The sequence below is a fragment of the Rutilus rutilus genome, assembly GCF_951802725.1.
Source record: "Rutilus rutilus genome assembly, chromosome: 19".
NCBI lineage: Eukaryota > Metazoa > Chordata > Actinopteri > Cypriniformes > Leuciscidae > Rutilus > Rutilus rutilus.
The window spans coordinates 25,404,344-25,430,198 of record NC_140232.1 but is presented as its reverse complement, the minus strand read 5'-3'; the positions used below and the strand labels follow the sequence as shown (position 1 = coordinate 25,430,198).

Here is a 25,855-nt window from a genome sequence, read left to right as displayed (position 1 = left end):
ATGTGATTATTTGACAAAGTCTGGGTCAATCAGGAGTCATAGAGTGTTTTTAATTTTGGGGTTTATAGTAGTAAATACCCTCTGTATAACCACATAAAAATGTCAACGGGATTATCGAATAGTCCATACATTTAATGACAAACAAATCAAATCACATGTAGACTATAAGGAGACCCACTTCAGGAGCTCAGTGTATTTGTGCATGGCACTTATTTGCTTTGGTTGATTACAGATTATTGCACTTGGACGGTTCTGAAATAGATGAATTACTCTTGAGGGCTGTGTTTCTTGATAATATGAACATAGTGTTCTCTACTGTCTAACCAAATGATCTATATGAAGTAACAAGCTCTCCTCTTTACAAATCAACATGTGCCTGAACAGAATGTTAGCAAACTGTTGTATTTTAATTTACATTTATTTGTATAGCGTTTTTCACAATACATATCGTTTCAAAGCAGCTTTACAAAAAACAATTACAATTTATAGTGATCTCTTATCAGAGGCGACTTTGTCTAAGAAATGCATTTCAGAAATGTACATATACAAATCATGCAGTTAGCTAATAATGTATTAATTCACGGTAGAAACAATGAGCTCATTCAAGTAATAACTACAAGTTGTGATCAATGATTACAATATATGGAAAATTTTGCATTGGTGCATGTTGATTCAGATTGCGTCATCTGAAGTCCTGGCAGGAGTTGGACTCGTCTCTTCACAGGTGTTGGGTCATCTTCATAAGAGGCTGGATACAAGCTGGAGCTGATGTACTCAGTTACATCAGAATGGGCATCGAGATAGAAACAGAAAAGCACATGGAAAATAATTAGCGTAGATGCTGTTCATAACATTAAGCAATGATAATCTCATTTGATCTGATATAACTGGAGTACAAGGTTATGAGATGCATTATGTGAATGCTTGGCTAAAGAGATTTGTCTTTAAACTGGGAGAGTGAATCTGAGCCCAGAATATTATCAGGAAGCTATATTCCAGAGTTTAGGAGACAAATGCTAAAACGCTCTCCCTCCTTTAGTGGGCTTGTGATACAGGTAGGCTACTACCAGTCCAGAAGCCTAGAGTTTTGTGACCTTAAAGGACAATTCCGGTGAAAAATGAACCTAGGGGTAATTAACACATGGTAACCAAGTCGATCGTTCTCTGGGATGCGTTTTCATGATAATCGAATGTAAAGAGTTTTATCTCTAAAAACAGATTAGCTTATAACGCTAGTATATGGGGCATAGAATAAGTAAAAGTAAATCGCTAGTTAATACCACTAACAAGGCTCAAAATAGCCTCACACTAACACGGTAGCATAATGAGGGTCCCTACATGCAAACCGAAGCATTGAGAACTTTGTAAGTGTAGGGATGGCTGACGCGAAACAGTCGTTCCGAAGCTTTGCGAGATCCCGAAGCGCAGATGCTTCGAAACACTAGCCGTTTCTCAATATGCGTTCTTGTCTGTACTTGTGTTCTTGTGGACTTGTGAAACGTCATCAGTTGCTGCCCTAGTACTGTTCCAATTCAAAGTTCACATCTAGCCAAGTCCAGTTCAAATCCCCGGATGTGTTCTTGATCCGCCCCTTTTACCGAGGATGCATCGAGAGGTGACTTGTGCGGACTTGAGACAGCCAGGTATCCCAGAATGCATCTCACACCAACCAGCAAACCTTTCAAGCGGAGGAGAAACCCCACGTAATTTAAAAATACTGCTGTAATTGTGTCACGAAATGTAGTTTTAAGAGTATTTCAGGCGATAATGTAGTTGTTTAAAGCTCAAAACTTTGGTTTATTTATAAAGATAGCGCCTATTTGAAAATTTGATCTGAGTTGTGAGAACCAGGCAATCGGACGCTTGGCGCTCATGTACCCCGCCGAGAACAGCCTTTCCTCGGCTAGTGCTGCTGACTTGCCGCTGGCTCGGATGTCTCTAGTCTAGTGGTTTAACATTCGTCTTGTGTATATCTAACGGGCGATTTATTTATTTTATTTGTCTCAATAATCTATAATTTGTTCCCTGGCAAAACGTTTTAGCTGAGGGCAAAGTGAAGTTTCAGCTTTATTTAACGTTATTCTATTTAACTTTAACGTTGTAGCCTAGAGAGCTGACTTATGTTTGACTGAATCGTTGGCTTTATTATTGTACAGCTTCTTATACCTTTTAGGCTACTTATACTTTTAGAATGGCTATTATTGATCATTAAAACTGACATTTAACAAAAAAGGTTATGTCATTTTATTTTATAAATTTAAAACATAAAATATTTTATTATAGCCTACATGTTGCCTACATTCTCTTCACTGTATGTAGGCTAGATATATAATACAATTAAATGACACAACCCTGTCTTTTTGCTAAATGTTAGTTTTAATGATCAATATTATAATGTTTTTTATTCATCATATTTTAAAATGAAAACAAAAAGAGTCAGGGTTGTGCTTTATATTTCGTGTTGTTATAAATATGCAGTGAAGATCTGATCAATTGCGTTGCCTGAACCACATTTGTGTGGCCAATGGCCATTATGTTAAAGATTTTTTTTTAATGAAAATGAAAAGAGGCAAAGTGGTGGTTTATAACATATTTTGTTTTATTTGTAGCCTAGATATACATAAAGAGATAACCGGAGTAGCCAGAGCGAGCTGAGTGACACTATCAAGTACGCCGCTGTTCCATTTCAGAATTATCGGACTTGCGTCCTCCCGTCCTCGGGAGTTCGTTCTCCTGAGTCGAACTTGTCAAGTCCGAACTACCAAGGACTCAAGTCCGAACTTTGCGTACTTGGTATTGAGAAACGGCTACTGATCCGAAGCGTGATTCAAAACACTCATGTCACGTGACTATGGCCAAACGAAGCCTCGAAGTGTTTCACTCACAGACTGTAAAAAATAGGTTTCACTAAAGGCCTCATTATACTTCTGCGTCGGACATACGCCGGAGCCTATACGCCGTAGGCAACGTGTTGGTTTTAATTTATACTTCTGTGTCGTTGTCCGCGTTGACGCGCACCTGGGGAGCATGAAACCCCGAGGGAGGGGTTCTGGCAGACCAATCACAGCGCTTGTGTCCGCGTAGAATTGACGCGTTGTTACATTTTTGGAGAGGTGCACGTCAGGGTACGCCGAAGGGTACGCGCGCTACACACAGCCTACGACGTAGCTACGGCGGCAGTTCGACGCAGAAGTATAAAACAGGCTTTAGGCCTCATTATACTTCTGCGTCGGACCTACGCCGGAGCCTATACGCCGTAGGCAACGTGTTGGTTTTAATTTATACTTCTGTGTTGTTGTCCGCGTTGACGCGCACCTAGGGAGCATGTGAAACCCCGAGGGAGGGGTTCTGGCAGACCAATCACAGCGCTGGCGTCCGCGTAGAATTGACGCGTTGTTACATTTTTGGAGAGGTGCACGTCAGGTTACGCCGTAGGGTACGCGCGCTACACACAGCCTACGACGTAGCTACGGCGGCAGTTCGACGCAGAAGCATAAAACAGGCTGTGTTTCATCAGGTGTGGTCCGAATCAGCGTTTGATTGACACGGTCGGGAACAGACCACACAATCACACATTTGTATAAAAGTGAAATCAACGCATATCTCGTGGGTTTTTGTGAGAGGAGTCTGATTTTAAGATAGCGGTCTGATTTTGAGATAGCGGTATAGCGGATATAGTGACATAGTAGGCTAAGTCCTTCCACAGCAGAGAAATTAATATTTTTGAATAAAAATCTCTAAAAAAGTGAGACATTGTGGCTTGATTTCTTTTATTAATATTCATTTTGCAGGGCCAAAATAACATTATGCACAGTGAGGAGCCTATAGGTTACAAGCTTCACATAGGCCTATTAGAAAAATACAATAATAAAAAACCAACACATTTTTTTAATGGCTCGTCGAGGTTGTTTCAGATCAACACCTGCAAGTGACCACTAGGTGTCACCGTTGAGACGGGTGTCGGATTGATTCGAAGCCTCGAAACAATATGGCCCATTTGGTTCAACTGTTTCATTGCTTCAGGAAGCCTCGATCTGCCCAACACTATGTAAGTGTACAGACAGTTTAATAAGAAGATACTTTATAAAGACAGTACATTACGCGTATACAGGCAGGAGCCATCTTGGAAAATAGTCTCGACTAGTCGAGCCACGAACGCTTTGCTAAGTGAGATGAACTGTGACTTGGAATCTCATATGGTCCGTTGTTTCGGAAGAAAGCACTGAACGCAACAGAGAAAATAAATAAATTAGATTTCACAAACGCAAGGGCGTAGATTTGGTTTGAACATTGGGGGGGTTGAAGTTTGGGTATGCCTCCTTTAATGTGATCATGGTATAAATATTGGGGGGGGTTGTAATGCATATATTTAAATATTGGGGGGGGTTATCTCCCCCCAACCCCCCCACAAATTACGCCCCTGCACAAACGTAATTCCTATCGACCAGCTCACTTAGCACGGCGTTCGTGACTCGACTAGTCGAGACTGTTTTCCAAGATGGCTCCTGCCTGTATACGCGTAATGTACTGTCTTTATAAAGTATCTTCTTATTAAACTGTCTGTACGCATTGCGAACTTTGTAAGTTTACAAAGTTCTCAATGCTTCGGTTTGCATGTAGGGACCCTCATTATGCTACCGTGTTAGTGTGAGGCTATTTTGAGCCTTGTTAGTGGTATTAACTAGCGATTTACTTTTACTTATTCTATGCCCCATATACTAGCGTTATAAGCTAATCTGTCTTTAGAGATAAAACTCTTTACATTCAATTATCATGAAAACGCATCCCAGAGAACGATCGACTCGGTAACCATGTGTTAATTACCGGTTCATTTTTCACCGGAATTGTCCTTTAAAGAAGCGTGTAGGGTGATAGAAGATCACAGGAGCTAAACTATTTAGGGCCTTGTAGGTCAGGAGCAATACTTTGTAAGTGATATGGAACTTAATAGGTAACCAGTGTAGAGATGATAAAATTGGTGTCATATTATCATATTTTCTTGACCTGGTAAGAACCCTAGCAGCTGCATTTTGGACTAATTATAGCTTGTTCATTGAGGATGCAGGGCAACCACCTAGTAATGCATTACAGTACAGTATTACTAGAGGTCATGAATGCATGAACTACAGTAGCTTTTCTGCATCAGAAACTGATAGCATGTTCCATAGCTTAGCAATGTTTCTGAGGTGGAAGAAGGTGTTATAGTGAACACAATCTCGAAATCAAGAACATGCCCATATTTATGCTTTGACCATTCGCTATCAAAACATGCATGCAAATTTTGTCAATATATACAATTTACTTAACCAATGAGGTTAACCGTTGTGCTACGCAACACGTTTGAGCTTCCGCAAGAGGTTTGTTCTCGCGCCTCAAGCAGTTTTGTTTGAGCTTCTGTTTATGTTTGCTGAACAATGTTTATTATGTGAATAAAAGCCCAAATTCAATCTGGTCATCATATCTCCTCAGAAAATTGGGACGAAACCACTTTTTTTCAAGCGTCAAAGTGTCAGTTGCGTAGCTGTCTATGGAGGGACAAAAAGCTCTCAAATTTCATCAAAAAGATCTTCAGGGTGAGTAATGATGACAAAATTTTCATTTTTGGGTGAACTATCCCTTTAAGTGGCACATATGTTGTGATTGACGAGATGCATTTATATATATAAACATTAGCAGCAATAGTTTTGATCACTTTTTATCACACGATTTATTAAAAGCACCTCAAATCTGTGGCCACAAGCGAAATTTTGTTTCTATGACATGTTTCAGCCTATGACACGATGACATGATCAATGTGACAGATTTACTGTTTGGTTAATGAGCTAGAAATCTTAAATATTTATGTCATGTTTCTTTGTTTCAAGTAGATTTTGAATCCAGATAATGTGGTCTCAGACTCTTGGGTTATAGCTGTGAGATGGATAACACTGCCCCCGTGTGGATATATGTTGTATCTGCAGCACTCTATCCCCCCCCCTTCCCCTTATATTAATACGTTAATATAAGATATACAGTAAATATAAATCATCAACTGACATTATGCACGTAATATGAGCACTTTTCATATTAAATATGAAGAGTTCAGATGCAAAAGTCTCTTAAGTCCCATCTGAAATTTTCTTCTAGAATGATCATTTTTTTATCAAGCTCGTATACTTAAATTCAGTAATTTCACTTAAATGACAATTAATAGGTAATTTACATTGCCACTTAAGTGAAATTACTGAACTTAAATATACGAGCTTGATAAAAATGATCATTCTAGAAGAAAATTTCAGATGGCACTTAGAGGCTTTTGCATCTGAACTCTTCACATATAATATAAATATATTTATTCAAGATGAACATCAATTTACTAAGATATTTTATCTGTTGCTAAGCTTGTGTGTGTCTGATACGTGAGCAGTGGTTTAATCCCAAACACATTGCCTCTGTAATAAATCCTTTTGTTGGTGTTGTTTACTGACCTACCTTTTTTTACTTGAGGCTCCAGATGAGCTTGTTAAAATTCCACTTCCATGTCAAACAGCGTTGAGCGTACATGAATTTGACTGGCAATAAATGCTGCAGAAATAAATATTCAGAGACCTTCAGGGATGGAAAACAAGATGGAGAAGTTGTGGCTCAGATTCATAACAAGATCGGTTGGCATTTCTTCAAGCTCATGTCTTAAATCGCGCTTATGTTATCTGTAGACCACAAATTATCCTGTGGTGTAATAGCAAAAGAGAGCGCAAGCTGCATAAAGAACCACTGAGATGATGAGTACGGATCTCAGAACAGTTATAATGTTTGATATAAGGGTTAATTCACCCGAAAATGAAATTTCTGTCATTAATTACTCTGATGCGGTTCACGTTGTAAACACAGTGCAGCGCTTCCAGGTTCTATGTCAGAATGACAGCTCAATATTGGCCATCTGACACTAAAGAGAAGAAATTAAGTCCTTTTGTTACTTCTCCTTACTTCATAACATTAAAGACATAGCATAAGACATGAAAAATTAACATGAAACGAAACCCAAAATAGACGTGACCTCCCTCAAATCCTCCCTCAATGGGTGGCTCCCGACACGCAAACAGTACAGCCACCCCAAACCCCAAAACAACACAAAAAGTCCAGAAGGGTGAAGGAGCAAAGATGGTCAGGTAGGAGTTATGGCGGGCTAGGCCCGTGAAGGGGAACAGAAAATGGATCATGGCCTGGGCCGTGGATCAGTGGGTCGTTGAGCAGTGGACGAGGCCATGGTGGATGAGGTGGCCAGCAGTGATGGGGGCCACAAAGACAAAGCTAGCGGATGTGACAGCAGAGATAATCGTTTGATATAATATTATATATAATAATTTGATTATAAAGTAGGTCTATGTTTGAGACTATATATCTTTCTATGTGGTGAGACTATAGTTTGAATGAATTATATTGACATTAAAATACAGAATAGTTATTTCGGCATTATCCTTAACATTGTATAAGCATTTGTTTCATGTGCCAGAATGGAAGAGAGAATCTTGGGAGTTTGTGTAAATGTCACATCCTTTTGACTTTCCCGGCAAAAACGTCCCGAGACTTTTATAGACAACCGTTGAGGTAAGGTCTCGTTTTTTAAAGTTTCGTTACAAGCTGTTCACACATTGGCAATAAAAAAGCGATTAATACATGACAGTTCTTACATATAGTTCCTTTAAAGGGTTAGTTCACCCAAAAATGAAAATTCTGTCAGTAATTACTCACCCTCATGTTGTTCCAACCCCGTAAGACCTTCGTTCATCTATCATCGCTCTATCACACACATGACCAGCGTCGCCCAATAGTGAGCCTACGTGTGACGTCAAGGGCGTAGATTTGGTTTGAACATTGGGGGGGTTGAAGTTTGGGTATGCCTCCTTTTCATGTGATCATGGTATAAATATTGGGGGGGTTGTAATGCATAGATTTAAATATTGGGGGGGGGGGGGGGGGGGGGGTTATCTCCCCCCCAACCCCCCCACAAATTACGCCCCTGTGTGACGTACAACACAGACGCGCTACGCTTAAACACTACGTGAAAAGACTCGAGGCCCAGAGAGAAGGAAATGAAAAGTGGAATAAAGTCGTTATTTTTGTTTGTTTTTGCGCACAAAAAGTATTCTCGTCACTTTCTAAACTCAAGATTGAGCCACTGGAGTCACTTGGACAATATTAACGATGTCTTTAATACATTTTCTGGGCCAGCAAGTTATAGTGTCTTAGAAGCCTATGGAGGAGTGATCCAGCAAAAATATCTTAATTTGTGTTCCGAAGATGAACGAAGGTCTTACGGGGTTGGAACAACATGTGGGTGAGTAATTACTGACAGAATTTTCATTTTTGGGTGAACTAACCCTTTAAGATATTTAAGAATAATCAGATTTGTTTATCTAATGTCATTTTTTTTTTTTATTATCCAAGTTCCCCTGAAACCTGCTTAAGTGCGGCACAAAGTACATGCAATAATGCATTTAAAAAAGATAAATATGCAGCGCACCAGAAAAATATAGGAAAACGCAAACACCAGTTAGGTTCTTGATGGTTTATTAGAACAGGAAATGATAACAGAGCACAGTCTCCATGCTCAATGACAGCCAGAACTGAGGACACTGAGTTTTCAAATGTAGAAATGTGTGTGCGCATGTGTGTTTAAATACAGTGGAGTCCAAAAGTCTGAGACCACATTGAAAATTTGGGATTTAAAATACCACTTACACCTGAAAATAAACAGGGTTTTTAAGATTTAACACTATTTCCAGGTCACTAATGAAATAAAATTAAATTTGTGACATTTTTCATGTGATTCTGTACAGACAAAAAAAACACAAGATGCTCTTTGGATAATCTCAAATCATGCTGGAGAACACGATCATCAGGTTTTACGTAAACTACATGCAGCTCGAGTGCTGCTGTCATTAAAGCAAAAGAGGGACAAAACCGAATACTAAGACATTCTGAAATTCTTATTAATTAACTTATTATGCTGATAATTTGTAATGAAAAACATTCTATTAAATAAGAAAAAGCTTTTTAGACTTTTGAACCACACTGTCCATGTGTTTGTGATCTTGTGTGTGTGTGTGTGTGTGTGTTTGTATTGTTGATTTGGGAAGCATGCATGTGACAGTCTGATTGGTGGACATTAATAGGGCACACAGTAGCATGTCGTGTTGAAGTACACACTACCTCTGTTTTCCCCAGACCGAGGCTGTGTTCATGCAGATAGTTCACTTAAATTACATTTAAGCACTGAAACCATTATGTACACTGATGGGGACACGACTTGTCATTTAATGACAATGGACCCAGTAACACGAACAGCCTCCGGTGCGAGACAAATCAGAAGTCCATCACAGTTAACAGAAGGCTTGGCTCTTTTGCAAGTGGTTTTCTTCTTCTCTTTCAATCAGGAGAAACATCTCCCATCAATATTTTTTTTTTTTTTTTTTTACTGAGAAAAGGCTTTGCACAGTTCATGAACCAGGATCAAACACTGAAATTCAGGTCACAGTCGAAGAATAATCAATGTCATTGTTGGAAAAAAAAATTCACACACCAGAAAGCAAATCAAATCACTTTCATGAACTCAATAAACCAACCTAAAACATTACCACAAAACAAACAAATAAACAAATATAAAAATGAAGATATCAGTACTGGCTAATATATTCTCTACAACTTTACAAAAAAAAAAAATTTCAAACTCTGTTTGTTGTTTGTGCTTGTCAGATGTCAGGTTTTGCAAACTAAAAAGCATGTCATTTCTAAACAAACCATTTCTTTCTTTGTGTTTGCGCATTTCGTCGGGTGGCCCATTAGCTGTGGCAGTTTGTGGCTGGGGGGCTGTCAAAAAAAAAAAAAAAAATCTCAGGGCTTTAAAAGACAAAGCGGAGAAAGAAACAGCCCAGACAATGAGAAAGCCTGGAGCGCACTGTCCTCGCTGTTCATAGGCAGCATTTTAATTGGAAAATTGAGAGTAGGGAGCTTTCTAAACCATAGCTAGATATATTTCTGTCCAAACAAATCCATAGCAGAGTGTTTATGGCCGACTCCATTTCTTGCTTGAGAGAATTACGACATAGGAAACAGTGAAACAACCCCTCGTTTATTTTCTTTTCCCCGGAAAAGCATTTTATAGAGCTCCACAGCAAATTAACTCCATTTCACAGCCTCAAAATCTTGTGCGAATTAACCCAGACTGTGTATAGCGATTGCATACAGGGTTTCACAATAACTTTGACCTGCGCTTGCTGCTAGTTTCTGGTTTGTTACTTACATGGGATGCGGTTGGGAAGATGATTCTCTGCTTGAGTTTTGCTGCCCACATCTCAGGCGATTGCTTTGTAAAATCTGGCTGTGAGTAAGCAAGTGGGTGCCTGCATTTCTGCACGTCTCTCACGATCATCTCTAGGGCTAAGATAGACTTAGCGTAATCACGCATGTTTCGCCTAATGGTGCAACAGAGTGAAAAGCCAGAGAGAGGGAAGCAGGGCGAGAGCATGCATGGGTGGGCAGCATGGAGTCTGTGTGAGGGTGGAAAAGTTTGAAAATGAAAAGAGCTGGGTGACAGCATCAATTAAAAAACTGCATCAATAATGTTGATTGTGTAAAATAATTATACAGTTTGGAACTCAGTCATGCATTGGCACTTAAAACCCATAAATTATACACTTCATTAATGGCTTTAATGTTCAGCTTCAGCAGTTTCATCAATCCACATTCAAAAGAACGCACTCCCCTACCCTGTGCCCTTATGTTCTCTCTCTATCAGCAACTCACCAGTGTTTTCATTTGGAACACGGCCTGGTTTTAAACCAACATACACTTAGTGCTGATGTATTGTTGATTATAGGACCATCAGACAATTCATGTCAAACTCTCTCATGGACCATTTTCACATTTTTGGGTTTGGAGTGTAAACAATAGCAGGGTAGTCTTCTAGGGAAGCGCATGTGAGACCATTGCAAATTTTTGCATTACTATTTGTTTCAATGGTTTAAGAAAAAAATGTATTTTACATTTACATGACTTTCTCAAAGAAAAGAAAAGGGGATAGATAACAGCAGTCTTCAAAAGACGTAAAATATAGTGATAATATACTACCGTTTAAACGTTTGGGCCCAGTACGAATTTTTTTTAATGATTTTTAAAAAGTCTCTTATGCTGATTTAGGCTTCACTTGTTTGATAAAAAATACAGTAAAATATTGTGAAATATTATTAGCATTTTTTAAAATGTAATTTATACCTGGTATAGCACAGCAGCCATTGCTCGTCTTCAGTGTCACATGATATTTTAGAAACAATTCAAATAAGTAGGTTTGGTGCTCAAGAAACATTTCTTCTTATTTCTTATCTATATGTTGAAAACAATTGATATTGATATTTTTGTGGAATTCAAAAGAACAGCTCTTGTTCGAAATATAATTTTTTTTTGTAACATTATAAATGTCTTTAGCGTCACTTTTACTCTTAATTACTCATCTCACACTGTGAAAAGGGTCCATTGAGCACTGAGTAGAAAAATCCTTTAATGTGCATTACTGCCCTCTAGTGGACTTACTCAGGTAATGCTAGGTGAATTACTGGTGCCCCACAGGAAGAAAGCAGAGATAACGTCGTTCACTGAGAGGTGAATGAATTGAATAGTACACTATTTCTTTCATGCCTCTCGTGGGGTTTACAAAACAAACAAACAGAAATCCAAAGAGAGCCAGAGGAAACTGAACAATGGCTGAAGTGGGCACAGTGCCACCGAGAGCCCAGTGGGTTTGAATTTTTTTGCTTTCCATCTAAATGTAACATTGTATTCATCTGATTCTGTGTGGCTTGTGAAGGCTGGCAGTGAGGGGGGACCCAGAGGGGTCCGATCTGTCTGGCTCCTCATTGACATTCTCCTGGGCTTGGCTGATGGCTAGGCCATGACTCTTAACGGCTATTTGTTGTTGGGATGGTCTTGTCTGACTGGGCCGCACAAAGAAACCCAGTGTCAGTGAGACACTCAGAATGCAGCTCCCTAGTGGCCCGGCCCAGCCCATACAACCGAGCTCACATTTGACTCAATGGACTGCAGAGAGAACGAAGCCAGGCCGAGTGAAAGAAAGAGAAAGTGTTGCAAATGCTCTGCTCTAATTCTAACATGTGTAGGGGATAAAAAACGCACTTATCTTGGTTTTGAAGATAAACCACTAAATAAATGGGTCAAGCCAACAAATGCCCCTGTACGCAATATAAAGTCATTCATTTCCACAGTGCTCCTTCCAGAAAGCATGGGTAGATTAATCCATGATTGTTGGCAAATGCTCTTCTCTATCACCCATTTACATCTGATATTCCAGCACACAAGTCTTTCGATAAAGTCACATGGCAGTTTTCTTGATTGCTTCCTGACACTTAATAGGTAAGGGAGGGAGGGGTAGTCAGTCATTTGACATCAGATCACTTACGAAACTACAGTGAATTTTGCGTTCACATCAAGTCTGGTCGACAAGCACATTTTGGTGCGGCTCACATACACACACGCAAACAGACAAAAGGAAGTTTGAGCTTGTCTGCAAAGGCCCGGGACGCGCACAAAAGAAGCATCCACAGGCTCAAACGTAAAGCAAGAAAGAGGTGAAAACGAAACGGATCACTTCCATTGAATGGTTTACAGGGCGTGAGATTACAGAGAGACAAATCCGCGACCGCTTCGGTATGCTAAACAGTCAACATACCCATTCGCAGGATTATGATTATGTGTTTCACCTCCCATCACCCATCACATCCGTTATTCCCAAGCGATCCTTCCGTTTCATTAGACAGGGCGTGATAGAAGCCGCAAACGTGCTAAGTGGCGTCAACCCTCAGGCTGGGGAGGACGGCAGCTTTAACACCATCAACGCTCTTATTCTCTCACTCTCTGTAGTTCTAGAGCTCAGCCACTGGTGGGGGACTTGAAAGACACTGGATGGCAGTGAGAGAGGACAGGAAGGGCAGGATTACAGAAGGAGTCTGAGTCTTGGGGGTGATGGGACTCTGAAGGGTGTGAACGGCCTGGGCCACTCATTGGCCATTAGGGTTGCGCTCACTTACACTTTTCACCAGCAGGTGGCTGTAGTCCTGTAGCTCATTGAGCCCCCGCTGAGTATGGTGACCTGGCCGTACTAATGCTGCATTAGTACGCGGCTGTATCGGATACGGGTGGTGGCCAGAAGGAGTCGCGTTGTTGCTATTGAAGTTGAGCCCGTCACGGGACCATCGCAGATGTTCACCATAGTCCGTCTGCGTGGTCGTGGTAGGAGCCGACACCACCCTCCTGCGGTCAGGGGAGTCTTGAGGTGTCGTCGGATAGTTGTATTCACCGGTAGAGTTGCGGGTAGGCGGGGCGGATGGTTGCCCGCCCTGATCCCGCTGATTCGCAGGGTGGGAGAGGATAAGGTACCGCTGTCGCTCCGAATGCGGGGGAACATCGCCTGATCCCTCCTGCCGCCCACCCTGCAAGTATTTGGAGCTCAGGTAAATGACCGCAGAGTTCGTCGTGCAGGGTGTCCCTGTCTGGGCCAGGAAAGTATGGCTCTGGTCCCAATCGCAGTCTGTGAGATGAACGTTTGGAGTTGGACGTTTCTGCTGCAGAGGCGTCTGTTCTGGAGTGGGAAGTCCTGGGTCGATATCTCCAGATTTTGGCCAGCCGTTGGTGAACAGATTCTCAACCTGCGAGCGGGGTCGTTCGCTGCCGCTGATGCGAGTCACGCTGATCACGGAACCGCTGCGACCGTGTCCAAGCACGCTTTGCTCCTTGTCACCCTTGCGCCGACTCCCCAAACCAGATCCACCAGCTCTGGAATGTTGGCGGTGCTTGAGGCTCATTATCCAACACACCATCAGACCTGACAGCGCCGCCCCGGTGGCAAAAGCTGAAACTGCAGACACGACCAGCAGGTTCACAGACACCAAGCCATCTGGTTCCTCGATGAAACTCTCCTGCAGAAGACCTGAACACATTGAAAGAATAACAGAAGTGAGCATAAACACATTCATACCTAACAAAGAATCACAAAATTAAATTACCTTGAGTTTTCAGCAAATTAATGCACGAATGAAGGAAAACAGCAGACTAATTGCACCCATTACTACCTAAAGTGGATGTTCATTTTAACTGCTGTAATAATCTATCATCAATTACGTGTTTTGGAACATTAACTTTCAAAATAATTATCACTGAATAATTCTGACAATTATAGAAACTTTTAAGCTGTATTTACAGATTCAAACGTGCCCTGGGTGTGCTAGATCTGGAGTAAAGAGGGATGAGAGCAATGGATCCCATTCACTTTGAAATGACAGAAGACTTAAGTTCTCAGAAGAGCACCAATTAATTATTGATGATGAGAAAAAAGGGAAAGCATAAAAATAGTGCTGCAGCAGATCAATTAGGAAAATATCAGTTAGTTTTTTTGCTCTATGGAGCTCAAACACCAAGGGCTGTTATTGATAAAACTGCAAGTGAGCCAGAATTACAAAAACCATCCCTTCAAGTTTAGGGTGCAAAAAAAAAAAAAAAAAAAAAAAACTATAATAATTGTTGTTGAAAAAAAACAAGGTTCATGGAATGTTTTTGTTCAACTACCCAAACATGTAAATCTGTAGGCAATATCTTATTAATTTGAGAAAACTCAATAAAACTGGCGATTTCTTACAGTGACTCACAACAATAAGAACCAACATTATAAAATGGCTTAGCAGACGAAACGCTCTTGAAACAAATTAATTTAACTGGCAAATTTATCACAATAGAGACAAATGGTAAGCATTTCACATTGGTGAAAATAAACAGCCTTAATTAGCACTTACAGCTGTTTGTTTAAGAACTCAAATAAAATGAGAAGAGAGGAGGCGCAATCAATAAAAATGTTGCTACGATAATTAGCTCATAATAGCTGCCTCGGTGTGGGTGTTTGTGTGTTCAAAGAGTCCGCTGAATTAAAAGATACATTAGCCGCAGTTGGGCACCAGGGAAAGGAACTGTACAACATGTACCATGTCGGTCATTTCATTGGGAGACGTTGTGACAGAGTGCCTATCAATTTTCTGGTGATATACATGTTTACTTTACAGTATTCATTTTGGAGAGACAGACCACATTACCGAAATGACACTTCAAATCAATCAGTGCATTCATGTGGATGCTGAGTCAGTGTCTGTACTTTTCTCTCTCTTTCTCTTGCAGTCTCTTCCTACCCTCCCTCCATTTGTGTTTATCTCTGTCTCTGCCCTGCTACCGCTCTCTGTCTATTTTGTTTGTGGTGTGGGGGCATTATATTTATTCTATCGCAGACAGATACCAGGTGTGTGTATCTTTTCCCAGCATGCTGACTGCTGTTTAAAGAGCAGTCAACTATTGGTTTTTGTTTTTGTCATCTTTATGATTAACTTTTTGGCTGCCGCTGCCGGTGTGTGGCTGCATTGCTGCTAGAAGTTGGATAAACATCATTGGCATGGGGCAGTTCTCGTCATGAACCGCTGCCTAAAACAGTTCTTGTTTATGTTGTTGCAACCCACTTGTCATTCACGAGGGCCCCAACATGCATCAGGAACGGGATCCTGAAAGGATGTGGTGAGCGGGGTGGGATGCTGGGATGCTGCTATTTTCTAGGTTGTTTATGTTCATGCGTTGTGGTGTTTACTTTCGGTGGCATAAGGCAACGGGGTAGAAGGTGAAGTTGTTTGAGTGCTTGAAGACTTCTCTGTGCGACACACTTTGTGAACTTTTCAAACAAACTCTGGAGTAGAAAAGAACGAAAATTCAAATGTGCCAGTAACACATTACTATAAGGTACAATAAGTCATCAACATACATGCACTAGGTCTCATGAACAAACGGTTAAAAGCCTTTTTTAATCTAGATTATTTGATCAATTAAATACATTTAATTAAGATTTACATTCATGCATTTTTACACTTACATTTATGCATTTTTAATTAAATATTAAGTATAATATTTATATTTAAATATATAGCACAGCAACTTTGTAATGCTATTTTCAATGTACCATATGTAAATCTAATCTAATTCTAATCTTGCATACTTAATTAAATTAAGCTATGCAAATTAAGATGCCTTCAATGTTTCAACTATAAAACATCCTGATTTGCTATTCTGTTTCTCTTCACTAGTAATCAACAACACTCAAGCCAGTAAAACAAAAATCCCAAAATAATACTGTAATGAAATACAGTAATGCAAGTACTTTACACCCCAGCTAGTGTATTAACTATTGTTAACAAAGTTAACCTTATCGTAAACTTTATCTGTTAGATGCGCACATGAGGTCACGAGAACTCACAGAGAGCCTGACTCTCTAAAAAAAACCCACAATTTCGTTTGCAAGCAGTACTCAAACACACATCAAACGCTCTTTGTATATACGTCGCTTTTTTCTAGGCGAAGCCCTGATGGTGCCTCAGATAGATATTACTCAAACCACACCGGCCTTTCTCTTTAATGAAAGAGACGTATTAAAGCATCCGCCTGTCTGGAGGGCCACCTCTCATTTGTTCTCTCCTCTCGCCTGCAATGTGTCCATCCTTTTTTACAGTAAGAAGATGGTGCATGCATGCAATGAATAGATTGGGGCCATCATAGATGTTGCCTTTGTAGTCACTTCGCTTTGTCGTGAAGGGAAACAAAACACACAGATGAGAGCGGACGAAGGGGGAGAGATAGTCTCAGGCACTGTTTCTTTCTTTTCGTCATTCCCGACGGGGTGACAGAAACCCCCTTTTTCCCCATTCACTTATTAAAGCTTAATGGAAGGCAGCCGGACTGTCAGGCTGGAGCGCAGCAAGCACGTCTTGAGCTGGAAGCTCCAATTACAGGCGAACAATGGCGGTGGAGCAGTCTAGTTAGAGTTGGTCTTCAGACGGCAATAGGCCAAGTGCTAAAAGACTCAGAGCCCAGGGACTAACTGCCTTGCTTTTGCCTCTTTTTTCCCCGGGTCTATTCACTAGCAGTTTGATGTTTGTTGCTTATCGCTCTCCATCTCTGTGCACATCTTCTCCCGCTCATCTCTCTCTCTCTCTCTCTCTCTCTCTCTCTCTCTCTCTCTCTCTCTCTCTATGCCACGTCCTTTCATCTTCTGCTGGCTGGCTGTCTCCGGGGACGTACCCTTATTCTTTTATTCCCTGTATCACTCAATTGCTCTCAGTCTCTATCTCCTTTTCAACCTGTAAGCAGAGAGGCGGCTAATGAAATGCTAGCAGGTTTCAGTTTCTTGTTGCGATCATGTCATTAAAAACCTCAGGTGGAATATAGATTTTCTTCTAGCAAATAAGCAACCTTCTCAAGGTTTATAATTACCCGATCTTCTAGCATGGGGTGAAACAGTTTAGTGTGGTAAAAACAGGCCCTTATCAGCTGTGCTTATGTAACAAACACTTATTCATGCAGTAGTTTCTGCACTATGTTAGATGCTGTGTGTGTGTGTGTGTGTGTGTGTGTGTGTAGCGTTTCATGTTAGCACGAGGCCTTACATGCGAGCGTGTGCATTTGTGTGAGTGTGTGTATCAGTGGCTTATGGTTCACTGACTTTACTCATTATCTTTTCTCTTTCTATCTCGGTCTTCTCAGTATTCTCTTCCCTTTGCTCTTTCTCTCTATCACACACACACACACACACACAGAAACACTGCAGGCTATTCTATCTGACTGCATATCCTCTCTCTCTTTCTGGTTCTCGACATGTCACCCATCTTTTGCTGTACTCATGCCTCACTGTTACCATATAGCTTTGTGTTAACCATGTTGAAAAGACCAGTATTTCTGGTCAACAGATTATGTTGCGTAGAAAGAGTCTATGGAGAGAGAAATTTAAGTTGTTATTCGGTGAGCTTTTAACTGATGCGAGTGGAAATTGAGAATCAATTCAGTCCAATTAATGTGAAATAAATTCATGAATTGTTCATTGTTACTTCTTTCATTAAATCTCATGTGAGATTTTGTCAATAATGATTTAAAATTTGGTCTGTTTTTCACACAAAGCTGACTTGGAATATAGCAAAAGAGTCATGTGAACCACTTATGCTTTTTTCATAAGTTTCATGTTTTTTTCATAATTTTCATATTTTGTTTTCTATGGAAGAAATAAGTCAAACAGGGTTATTACTATTACTTTGAAGGGATAGTTCACCCAACAATGAAAATCCTGTCATCATTTTCACACCCTCAAACCTTCAAAACCATGAAAAGTCCGTCATTAAATTTCAAAACAACATTAGACCCCATTGACTTTCATTGTATTAAAACAAAACTTCTCTTTTCCATAGAAGATAAAAAGTCATTTAAGCTTGGAATGACATGAGGGTGAGTGAATAATGACAGAATCAGCACAAACATTACACCAGCGAATCCAGTCTTGTCAGCAAAAGTTTCCAAAACAAAATATGCACACTTTTTAAACACGTCTGGTTCCAAGCAGAGTGTTTACAGAAAGATAGTAGTGAAGACATTTATGGCTTCTTAGCTTACACTTTAAAAAGCCAAACTCTCAGATCAATATACAGCTGGCGGGTTTACATACGTCTGCATGTGTTCTCAATTAACTCTTCTATAATTTTCAATAAGCGAGAGCTGTTCATGGCCTATAACACTGCAATAAGGTGAAAGGCTTCCTGGCACCGGTTCAGGGTTTCTAATTCCAACATAATTGTGCACGCTACAGTCCACAATGTCTGACGATGATTAACATGAGACTAAATAGAAGGGACTGTTTGAAATAACGAGGGCTGTTGAGCTGGGGGGGCGAGCTCAGGATATGAGTCGCCCCACCGGAGCCGAATGTTAAGAGAAACGGTCCGCTGCTAAAACACTGTTGCCTATTGTCGCTTGCTCACCTTTTCCACATTCTGCAGACGCCGCCTAGTCAGCCACAATTAATTGTAGTCAATTAGCGCATAGTTTTTCAACACAGCTTCCCCCATTCACAGCAACCGTTGCCGACAAACGCTAATGAGGATGCAGATGAGAGTCGGTTCAGCTGTGTTAAATTGATCAAACAAGTACGTAGGATCATGGAAGCATGTACTGCATTGCAATACTACAGATGTGGCTGATGGGGGCTCTAATGTAACAGGAGGTTTGCTGGTAAATTGATAGCCTTAATTTGGGGCTGAACGGTGAGAACTCTCAAATGAAATCATTAAAAAATATTCCACCTTTCCAGCATGGGTTATAAATTCAGAAAGGGACACAGCGGTATTAGTCTAGCCAATTGCGAAGCGCGACATCTGCATCCACCACAATCACGAAACCTCCAATTTCAAGTTAATCTTTCCAGCATGCTGAAAACATAAATTCTGCCCGTCAGTGCTCTGCATATGACCGCATATTACCAGCTGCTAAAAACACTTCCTTATTTGTATTAAGTTAACCGGTACCGGCGGTTTGTCTCTATAACAGAGATGTTGAGTTTTCAAGCTCAGTCTGGCAGAGGTGGAAACGGTTTTTCACACATTTTCAAAATTACGAAACTTTTCTGGGTCATTCACGATCTACTGTGGTGGCTCAAAATGTCTCTTTCATGCTTGTCAGGTCTCTGGCTTGATGAACTGAAGAAAATCCTCTTTAGGATCAATAAAGCTTGTTTGTCTCAGGATTTGGAGCGTGTATTTGTGTAAGAGAGAAAAATGGTGTCACCACACCTGTGGGTGCATGCAAGGTATTTCTAAGGCTGAGAGGTTTTGCTGTACGGTTTTGTGTGTCCCTTACACACACACCTGTCTGAGCTATATCTTTCACCCAGTCATGATGATCTGTGGTGGAGAGATTCTTCATGCCCTGTCAACATGCCTGGCAACCGCCACGACAACAAGGCTCTTCGTGCTGCAGGCTTCAGTGGCAGCTGCTGTTGTCCTTTTACGTTCCTGGGTCTCTCTCTCTTACTGCAGTCAAACCAGTCAAGATTTCTCACACACTAAAGCTAAGTTCTAATTGCCAGAGAGTGCCCTGGGAAGTGTACTTCAGCATTCAAAATTCAAAAGTGAGCTATCCTGGTGAACACTGCATTGGGATCCTGTGAACTGAACCACAGCCATTATGCTAATTTCTCTCTCTTAAACAATCTTTTACAAAATGACACATGATATTAGTAGTTTCTTGGTCTTTTTTCCAATAATAAATATACTTTTCAAAATGGAACCAAATTTAAAATGTCAAATTTTGTAATGATTATTTTAAAACATTGTGGTGTTTATAGCTATTTGAGACCTGAATGGTAAAATTAAATTGTTTTGATGGCTGTTAATTGCTGAGACAGTACTTTCTAATTACTTCTATTTAGTTTAGTAGAGAAATATGTCTAATTACTTGAGGAAACAGGCACAATTAGTCCAAATTAATCATGTAATCATTTGAGTGTTGTTGCGAAAGTAATAAAACTTCAATTCCATAAATTACACATTTAATTGTCATATCAATTCAAATTCCAATTGGATGTGGCCATGCACAACCCGTGCATTGAAAGGGAGCCAACTCTTCAATTTTGCCCAACTCAGGTACACAGAATGACCTACCTCAGTGTAGACATACATGTGTTTGTCCATGGCTAGATTAATGACCTGGACATGAAGGTCATGAGATGTTGTACTCCAGGAGAACATGAACTGCCCCTGTGGGAGTGTTGGAAAGGTCTGGAGGGCAAGAGCACCACATCAGTCTTATAAACACTCACTTTAACAACTAACCCCTCTATAAAGCCGAACATACTCCACAGAGCGTACAAAACGTGATTCACACCAAGTGTGACACTACAAAATGACCACCCATTGAAATTCAGACACATCCAACGTGTTCTGTTTGACTGATTTCAATGCTCTGCACAGTATTTTTCTCCATTTTAGGACATAAAAATTACTTGATATATCACTAAAGAATTCTGAAAAAATATTTCTCAGTTTAAACAAAAATATTTAACATTTTTTTATAATTTCTTTTAATAATATTTCACAATATTACAGTTTTACTGTATCAAATAAATGCTGTCTTGGTGAATATAAGACACTTCTTTCAAAAACATTAAAAAAATCTAACCAATCCCAAACTTTTGAACAGTAGTGTTATGAGATGTATAACTACAGCTGATACCAATTACAGTGGAGAAGCAAATTTGCCAGCATGTGCCTCATTGCCTTTTTCTGCATGGCTGTCATCCCACTCCACGAGAATGACAGCACCGTGCACTTCTTTGTGTAACATGGACTTCAATTAGATCGTGATTGCAACCCACTGTTTGCCGAGTCAAAACACCACCTTTCTCCAGGAAATATTTTAGCAGCAGCGTAATTGCCTCCATCTGTGTCAACTCTCTGATTATATTCAAATGCTTTAGCAGCAACGTACACGGGAGAAAAGGGTAAGCGGGAGGGCTATAGATGCAAAGAAAGAGTAATGGGGCTTATGACTCTCTGTTCTTTATACACATACTGTAGTTGAACTGCAGATTCGAGGAGAAGCCTCATTTTGCAGTCCATTCACTCGTAACAACGGCAGGGCATGACAGTTTTCTCCTACACTAATGCCTCCCTCCCTTTTAATGCCTGGTTTAACAGCGTTGACATTTGCTGATGAGTTTTCTGTGCAAACAATGACTCCGTCGGTCCCACAAGTGAGCGTGGTTAACATTTAGCGGCTTTTTGACAACAGCGGCAGGTATATTTAGATTACACCCCAGTGTGAAAATTATTCAGTGAGCTTTGGGGTGGTCGACTTTTCAAAGGAATCTGTCAGGAGTTTTTGGTAACCGCAATTCATCAAAGCTAAATTATCTTTTGGGACTGTTTGCACAGTTAGCTTACAATGAACTGACTAAAGGAATAGTCTGAATTGGATACATTCCTAACCGAATGTAATTACTATTATAGGTCTTACTTCCTTTGGCATAGTAATTCACAGTCTGCTCCACCCCTCATATGACCAGAAATCTTACAATGAAAAGGATACTGTTGAAGTTTAAGGACCGTTAAATTAGCCGCTAATCCTGTAATCGATACGGCTGACTTAAAGGTCGTGACCTGTAAAGGGTTAACACCACATTGGGCTGAGATCAGGCGAGAGAACAAAGTGTCCGCCCAGGCTGGAATGTAAAAACTCATGCTATCCTCTCTCTCATGCTAGCATTTCTTTCTTTATACAACATGCACTCAGCATTCTAACAACAAACAAGTTAATTGTTTCAAGCACTGTTGATGATTTCTTGAGCAAAGTTGTTGCAGCTAGCGTAGTCATAATCCATCATTATGCAAGAATTCGTAAAGAGAGAGAGAAGCAGAAAGATAAAGCCAAAGAAATAGGCCCTCAAAATGCAGAAAGACAAGTGGCTGTTGGCGGCCGTGTCTCGGGCCTTTGAGGGCAGGCCTCACAGGTCAACTAAATTAAAGCGTCTGATGTCTACATCTACTTTGATCAGCTCCCCTCTGGAGTATCAGGCAAAAGGGGAGCTGACATTTTTAATCAGATCACTAAGTGCTTGGTCAGGGCACAGGAAGAGCAGTCGCATCTCTAATTACGGTCCTCACACTGTTGAACAAAATGAGAGAGACGGAAGGAACTGCCTGATCGGTTACTCAAACACCAAGGTGAAGTGAAGGTGGAAGAAAGATACAGAAAGATATATTTGGGTAGTAACATCCTAAGCTATGCACCATTAAAACTGAATTTTTTCTTCTCATTCCTTCTAATTACTATGGATGCAGCTTTTACAGCCTCATTTTAATGACTTCAAAATACTTTTAAAAACTCATTTGTCTCACTGTAGGACTACTTAATAGGGTCATAATGAAAAATCCAATGTAATTTAACAAAAAAAACTTCATTTTTTGTAGCTTTTTTTAAATCAAAACTTCATAAACAGTGAATAAACAGCATTAACTGGAACTAAAATGTCTCATTCTGAATTAAATTATGTCTGTCACTAACATTATAAGTGGACTTCAGGGAATTTGTTTTTAATGAAATTACCTCTAAATGAGCTGCAATCCACCTTGTTTTTCAACACGGATGTAAGCTATTTTCTGTGAATGTGAAATACTTCTATTCATTAGCTGCTTTAAGTACTGCAATAAACATAAACTGCACTAAAACTATATGAGCTACAAACCAGTGTTTATGATTAAAATAATACATACAAATAATATGATAAATTAAGTTTTTGTACAGCTATAACAACAAACTGGCTGAGACTGGAAGCCTTGCATTTTCCAGTTACAATATTCAAATAGTTAGAAAGGGGTCATGTAGAAAAATCAAATTTTACTTGATCTATTGAGAAAAAAGATCTTGATGTACCATTAACACACTCTTCCTTTCCAAACTGAAAACATCCAAAACAGTCCAGAAAGCATTTATTTTAAAAAAGCTGCAAAAAATATCCATTACTTCTGCTTTGCCAAATTACTCACATAAGTAGAAAAATGTATGATATGATATCGAACTGAAATTGGCAAAATGGTCATTTACAGTATAACAATAAAAACTAATCAAAAATACCTAAAATCTTGATGTCGACAAAAAAGGTTCATGTTATCCGTCAACTTTGTTTGTACCGTGCTTTTAAAGAGTACTGGTTTTTGAGAAAGAGTAAATTTACACTATTTGTAAACCAAGAGAGGCAGAGTGAAAGTGTGAGGGAATGAGAAATCGCTTCTGCAGTGCAGACGGGAGCATGTCAGAGAGTTATAACAGCGCAAGGCCTTTGGGAATTGCAGCAGTGACGGTTCTGTGACACGGGAGACATCAGAGCTTGCTCTCTACATCACTCACGGCCTTGTCTGCGCACCCAACCCCACCCCAGACACTTGCCCTCAGTCACGGGCTCCAGCTTGTCTGACAACCACCACCACCACTCCTCCATCTATACTTGCTTTACTTCATCTCTCTACCATTTTGTGCTCTGCATCTGCCTCGTTGGTTTATGGATCCCACCCTTCGTAATCATTCAGCCCAGATCGAGTCAGAGAGACGAGATGAAAATCAATTCTTTTCCTCTGCCCCCACTTCCACTGACCACTTTTCTGTCGTTAAGCAGAAGCTGTTAACATCAGCCATCTAAGCCCTGTCGGACATGCAAGCGGACATCTGGGGTCATATGAAGTTCAGTCTTATCCGGGTGATCTCCATCACTGAGGCTGCCCCCCCCCCCGAATCTTCTGTTTGTAACCCTCCCAGCAGTAGATGAAAGCCAGTCACCAGCTACAAACTGTGATGGATGCAGTGCTACCTCCTCTAAACTGCCCACTTCTCAACCCCTGGCCTGTGTCTCTCTGCACTGCAGACCCAGGAGAAGCACACTTGAGGAGCGTGATGGATGTGACATGCGGTCTGCTGATCAAAGCCTTGCAGGCAAACACTTATTTACACACGACTTATTACAGATGACGAATGAGATGCTTTCCATGCAAGCCCTCAGTCTAAGAGACACTAGACTAGAGAGACACCCTACCTACCAGACCAGCTTAAACCAGCGTGAGTTTACATGCTGATCATCACTGGTTTATCATGTCAGTTAGTGACTAAATCTAAATCTAATATTCCTTAAAACAAGATCAATTTACTCTAGAAGCAACACTACATAAGATATTAACTTGTTTTTGTAGATTATTTTAATAAATGTTTTGAACAATCTTATTTTGTCTTACTGCACTGGCAAATTTTTCACTTGTTTTGAACTTGTTTATACTTAAAATAAGTGGAGAAAAAAAATCTGCCACCGCAGTAGTAAGACACCTGCATTAAAGATACAGTCGCTGAAAACATGCCTTAATATTTAATGCAGTGTTGCTTCTTATGTATCTTGTTTCAAGGATTTCTAGACATTTTACTAGAAAATATGGCAGCAGCAATTCTGCACAGCAGAAAAATAAGAAAAAAAGAAAGCAAGAATTCTATACGGCAACTCTATTATATTGGGTAAAGTTAATTCTGAAACAGAATTCAATATTTTGATCAATACTTTCAATACTGAATGAAACAGAAGTATACACTTCTATTTAGTTACAATAGAAGGTAACACTAAATTTTTTATTAATAATTTAATAATAAAATCATAAGATGTATAAATAAAACATTAATGTATTACATTAAAATTACATTAACAATAAACAATAGTATATAATTGTATTTTATTATACATTTATTAATAACAAATTATATGAATAATTTGAGATGTATGAATAATTATAAATAATTATATATCATAATATATTATTTAAAATTAATCTATATTTATGAATGCTTTAAAAAATGGTTGTTTGTTAGGTTAGCTCATGATACCTGATGCATTAATTAATTTAAAATAATTTAATAATATCTCATTGGAATGCAGGTATTTTAAAAGTATTTGAAACAGAACAAACTTGTGTTAGTTAAAAAAAAAAGGGAGGTTTTGTAAGAATATCACAAAACAAAATAAAGCTCTCTTACATCACATTATTCATAATGCTGTGACAGAGCTACTATTTTTTCCCCTGACTTACTGATCTTCTCCATTAGGAAACACATTAGCAAATACACGCAGTTGGCCCCACCACCCCATTACTTTCTGGCTTGTGCACCACAACTGAAACAGGGCCTGGAAAACTTCAAAAGCTCCTGATGAGCAGATTAAAATCCAGCCAGGCAGACATGATCATTATGCAATATTTATACATCCCGAGTGTTTGTGGCTCACAGCAGATGAACGAGGTCTCCTGTGGTGGACCCAAGATTAACATGCACCAATGCCTGTGCAGAATCAGCGGTGAGATCAAAGGGGTTCCACATCGACTGAGTATTTCAGACTGAACGATTGATTTGCTGCGATGAACCCCACCCAGAGAGGTTC

The 25,855-nt window shown here is 39.9% G+C and overlaps 1 protein-coding gene across 1 annotated transcript in view; it reads right to left on the bottom strand.

Annotated features, from left to right (window-relative positions):
* Positions 1-11,441: 11,441 nt before the first annotated feature.
* Positions 11,442-25,855, bottom strand: part of sema6bb (sema domain, transmembrane domain (TM), and cytoplasmic domain, (semaphorin) 6Bb) — a 116,879-nt gene continuing 102,465 nt past the window's right edge. Inside the window, exon 17 of the mRNA XM_084389197.1 lies at positions 11,442-13,978. Coding sequence (XP_084245323.1) covers positions 13,050-13,978 — 929 coding nt within the window. The 3' untranslated portion in view covers positions 11,442-13,049. The remainder of the gene's footprint in view (positions 13,979-25,855) is intronic.